At 56.6% G+C, this 4,846-nt stretch overlaps 1 protein-coding gene across 1 annotated transcript; it reads left to right on the forward strand.

The window, feature by feature from the left end:
* The first annotated feature begins 301 nt into the window (after nucleotides 1-301).
* EGR1 (early growth response 1) lies at nucleotides 302-4,279 on the forward strand. Its single transcript, XM_037801952.1, has 2 exons — nucleotides 302-1,000; nucleotides 1,691-4,279. Exons 1-2 carry the CDS (start codon nucleotides 697-699, stop codon nucleotides 3,013-3,015), a joined length of 1,629 nt encoding a protein of 542 aa, XP_037657880.1. The 5' UTR covers nucleotides 302-696; the 3' UTR covers nucleotides 3,016-4,279.
* The last annotated feature ends 567 nt before the right edge of the window (nucleotides 4,280-4,846 follow it).

Consider the following 4,846-nt stretch of genomic DNA (forward strand, 5'->3'; position numbering starts at 1 on the left):
AGGATCCCCCGCCGGAACAAACCTTATTTGGGCAGCGCCTTATTTGGAGTGGTCCGATATGGCCCGGCCGCTTCCGGCACCGGGAGGAGGGAAGAAGGCGGAGGGAAGGGGCGGGGGCAACACCGGGAACTTCGAAGCAGCTTGGGTCCGGAATACCCCAGCTGCGGCTGGAGCACTAGGCTTCCCTGAGACCTGGAGCCCCCGGTGCGGGAGCAGGCACGCGGCCCCGGGTGCGGGAATGGGGTGCCCTCCGCGCTCCGATAAGGGGCTTCACGTCACTTCGGGTCCTCCTGGCCCGTTCTGCCATATTAGGGCTTCCTGCTTCCCATATATGGCCATGTACGTCACGGCGGAGGAGGGCTCCTGCGGTTCCAGACCCTTCAAATAGAGGCGGATCCGGGGAGTCGCGAGAGATCCCAACGCGCAGAACTTGGGGAGCCGCCGCCGCCGCCGCCGCCAGCAGCCACCGCCAGCCGCCGCCGCCGCAGGACCGGCCCCTGCCCAAGCCTCCGCAGCAGCGCCGAGTCCACACCGGCCCGCGGCGAGGGCGAGCTGGGGACCCCACCCACGCTCTCCCCAGTGTGCCCGCAACCCGCATGTGACGCGGCCAGGCCCCCGCGAGTGTGTCCCCTGCAGCTTCGGCCCCGGGCTGCGCCCACCGGCCCTAACACCGGCGCGACCGCTTGCGGGTCTGGGATGGCCGCGGCCAAAGCCGAGATGCAGCTAATGTCCCCGCTGCAGATCTCCGACCCGTTTGGCTCTTTTCCTCACTCGCCCACCATGGACAACTACCCCAAGCTGGAAGAGATGATGTTGCTGAGCAACGGGGCGCCCCAGTTCCTCGGTGCTGCCGGAGCCCCCGAGGGCAGCGGCGGTAACAGCAGCAGCAACAGCAGCGGGGGCGGTGGAGGCGGAGGGGGCGGTAGCAACAGCAACGGCAGCAGCGCCTTCAACCCTCAGGGGGAGGCAGGCGAACAACCCTACGAGCACCTGACCGCAGGTAAGCGGTGGCCTGTGCCGAGGATTATCCCCTTCTCTCCAAGCCTGGTGTCCAGTCCTTCCCCCACGGCCTTCACCGCCGGAGCCCTTCTGGTCTTCAGGGATGCGACTGGGGTTTCCCTTACATTCCTCGCATCCCCAGGGTCATGTGTTAGAAAGATTCCTGGGGACATCCCTCACCCACCCACCCCGTCCCTAGCGGCGCGTAGAGGATGGAGCTTCTGTTTTGGGTGGACGGCTCTGGGGCTGCGTGGGTGGGTGGAGAAGGGGAGGGCTTGTTTTGATGAGCGGGGCTGCGCACCCCCGTCTCCAAGAAGGGTTGCCTTGTCTCCGCCTTTCCCCCAGGAAGGGCTAGGATTTGTGGCCAGGGATGTCCCGGCAGTCCGGGGTAGGGGTGCTCACTAGCCGCGGCCCTGGGGTGCTGGCGGGAATCCCTTTTCCGCGCAGCCGCCGCTGCAGAGCGCTGGGAGCTGCATTGGAGGGGGATTCTCCGTGTTTGCGTCAGCTGTTGAATTGAGCTCTGCCGCTGGAGCGCGTCCAGGAACATTGCAATCTGCTGCTATCAATTTTTAACCAGCTCGGGAGTCATTGGTAGCCGGCCCGACCTCTTGTCTGTCAGCTCGGGTCCTCCTTGTTCTCTAGTGTTTGCTCTCCAGTAACCAGGCCTTCCCTCTCTTGCTTTCTCTGGCAGAGTCTTTTCCTGACATCTCTCTGAATAACGAGAAGGTGCTGGTGGAGACGAGCTACCCCAGCCAAACCACTCGGCTGCCCCCCATCACCTACACTGGCCGCTTCTCTCTGGAGCCTGCTCCCAACAGTGGCAACACCCTGTGGCCTGAGCCCCTTTTCAGCCTGGTCAGTGGCCTCGTGAGCATGACCAACCCAGCAGCCACCTCCTCTTCGGCGCCGTCTCCAGTGGCCTCCTCCTCCTCTGCCTCTCAGAGCCCACCCCTGAGTTGTGCAGTGCAGTCCAACGACAGCAGTCCCATTTACTCTGCGGCACCCACCTTCCCCACACCCAACACTGACATCTTCCCTGAGCCACAAAACCAGGCCTTTCCAGGCTCAGCCAGCGCCGGGCTCCAGTACCCACCTCCTGCCTACCCTGCTACCAAGGGCGGCTTCCAGGTTCCGATGATCCCCGACTACTTGTTTCCGCAGCAGCAGGGGGACCTGGGCCTGGGTACCCCAGACCAGAAGCCCTTCCAGGGCTTGGAGAGCCGTACCCAGCAGCCTTCGCTCACTCCACTCTCTACCATCAAGGCCTTTGCCACACAGTCGGGCTCCCAGGACCTGAAGGCCCTCAACACCACCTACCAGTCCCAGCTCGTCAAACCCAGCCGCATGCGCAAGTACCCCAACCGGCCCAGCAAGACGCCCCCCCACGAACGACCCTACGCCTGCCCGGTGGAGTCTTGTGACCGCCGCTTCTCCCGCTCCGACGAGCTCACCCGCCACATCCGCATCCACACTGGCCAGAAGCCCTTCCAGTGTCGCATCTGCATGCGCAACTTCAGCCGCAGTGACCACCTTACCACCCACATCCGCACCCACACCGGCGAGAAGCCCTTCGCCTGCGACATCTGTGGGAGAAAGTTTGCCAGGAGCGATGAACGCAAGCGGCATACCAAGATCCACTTGCGGCAGAAGGACAAGAAAGCAGACAAAGGCGTTGTGGCCTCTTCGGCCGGCCCTTCCCTCTCTTCCTACCCGTCCCCGGTGCCTACCTCCTATCCATCCCCAGTCACTACCTCATACCCGTCCCCGGCCACCACCTCCTACCCTTCACCGGTGCCCACCTCCTACTCCTCTCCTGGCTCCTCGACCTACCCATCTCCTGTCCACAGTGGCTTCCCCTCACCTTCGGTGGCCACCACGTACTCCTCCGTCCCCCCTGCTTTCCCGGCCCAAGTCAGCAGCTTCCCTTCCTCGGCTGTCACCAACTCCTTCAGCGCCTCCACAGGGCTTTCGGACATGACGGCGGCATTTTCCCCCAGGACAATTGAAATTTGCTAAAGGGAAAAGAGGGGGAAAAGGAAAAGGGAAGAAAAAAGAAACACAAGAGACTTAAAGGACAGGAAGAGGAGACGGCCAAAGGAGAGGGGTTCCACTTAGGTCAAATGGAGGTTCTCAGAGCCAAATCTTCCCCCTCTACTCAACCCCAGGGTCAGCGTGGAAGGTCTGCTGGCCAACAAGCCTTTCTGCCCACTTCCCTTTCCTCCCCAGTTCCTGCTCCCTTTGACTTCAGCTGCCTGAAACAGCCATGTCCAAGTTCTTCACCTCTATCCAAAGAACTTGATTTGCATGGATTTTGGATATATCATTTCAGTATCATTTCCATCGTATGCCTGACCCCTTGCTCCCTTCAAAGGTAGAAAATTGAGTTGGTGAAATGGGGTTTGGGCCCCTCAGAGCCCAGCCCTGCACCCTTGTACAGTGTCTGTGCCATGGATTTCGTTTTTCTTGGGGTAATCTTGATGTGAAGATAATTTGCATATTCTATTGTATTATTTGGAGTTAAGTCCTCACTTTTGGGGGGAACAAAAAAAAAAAGAAAAGCCAAGCAAACCAATGGTGATCCTCTATTTTGTGATGATGCTGTGACGATGACTTTGAAGCTTTTTTTGAAACAGCAGTCCTAGGTATTAATCAAAGCATGTGTCAGAGTGATGTTCCGTTAACCTTTTTGTAAATATTGCCCGACTGTACTCTCACATGTGGCAAAATATGGTTTGGTTTTTCTTCTTTTTTTTTAAGTGTTTTTTTTTGTTTTTTTTTTTTGTTTTTTTTCCGTCCTTTTGATTTAAAAAAGTTTCACGTCTTGGTGCCTTTTGTGTGATACGCCTTGCTGACGGCTCGACATGTGCAATTGTGAGGGACGTGCTCACCTCTAGCCTTAAGGGGGGCAAGGAGTGATGATTCGGGGGAGGCTTTGGGAGCAAAAGAAGGAAGAGGCTGAGCTGATCCTCAGTTCTCCAGAATGTAAGGGAAAAAAAATACCTAAAACAAAATCTGAACTCTCAAAAGTCTATTTTTTTAACTGAAAATGTAAATTTTTAAATATATTCAGGAGTTGGAACGTTGTAGTTACCTACTGAGTAGGCGGCAATTTTTGTATGTTCTGAACATGCAGTTCATTATTTTGTGGTTTTATTTTACTTTGTACTTGTGTTTGCTTAAACGAAGTGACTGTTTGGCTTATAAACACATTGAATGCGCTTTATTGCCTATGGGATATGTGGTGTATATCCTTCAGAAAAATTAAAAAGAAATTAAAATAGCTGTCATTGGGTGTGTTTCCTGGGCTAGGGGAAGGGCTCTGTAGCCGCTCTGCTGTCCCTGTCAAGGGGGTGGAGGTTTTCTGAAATCTCTAGAGCCATTCCTGCGGTGCACTGCTGAAGTGAATTCTTCATGAATTTGGTGTGGACCTCCTCTTGATACTGTCCTCTTCCTCAATCTGGTTCCTAGACTTGGTTGGTTAAAGCTAAAGAAGGCCAGGGTTAAGGGTGGGACATGTGTGGCCAGAGGCATTTCCACTATTCTGGTTCCATGTCTGCCCGGCCCTGACCGCCACCCCTACCCCGGGCTGGGGAAATCTGTGTTCTTGGGACTCCCTGCCATGTGCACTTGGGGAGAGAAAGGGTGTGCACAAGGGCTTTGGGAAATAGTAACACAGCTGGGGCTGACTCAGCCTCTCCCTCCCATCTTCCATGTCTCTAGCAATCTGAGGGTATCGAAGAAGGATAGAAGAGGCAAGGGCCAGTTCTCAAGCCAAGACTCCTTCCAGGAAGAAAATCTTGTCACTTGCCAGCTGGAGCTGTGAACCTTGGCAACCTCCCGGGATGCA

The sequence above is a fragment of the Choloepus didactylus genome, chromosome 13, assembly GCF_015220235.1.
Source record: "Choloepus didactylus isolate mChoDid1 chromosome 13, mChoDid1.pri, whole genome shotgun sequence".
NCBI classification, from domain to species: Eukaryota; Metazoa; Chordata; class Mammalia; order Pilosa; family Megalonychidae; genus Choloepus; species Choloepus didactylus.

Coding starts and splice junctions, on each gene's coding strand:
- EGR1 (XM_037801952.1), top strand. CDS start 697: ATGGCCGCGGCCAAAGCCGAGATGCAGCTAATGTCCCCGCTGCAGATC. Junction 1,001..1,690: donor CTACGAGCACCTGACCGCAG/GTAAGCGGTGGC, acceptor TTTCTCTGGCAG/AGTCTTTTCCTGACATCTCT.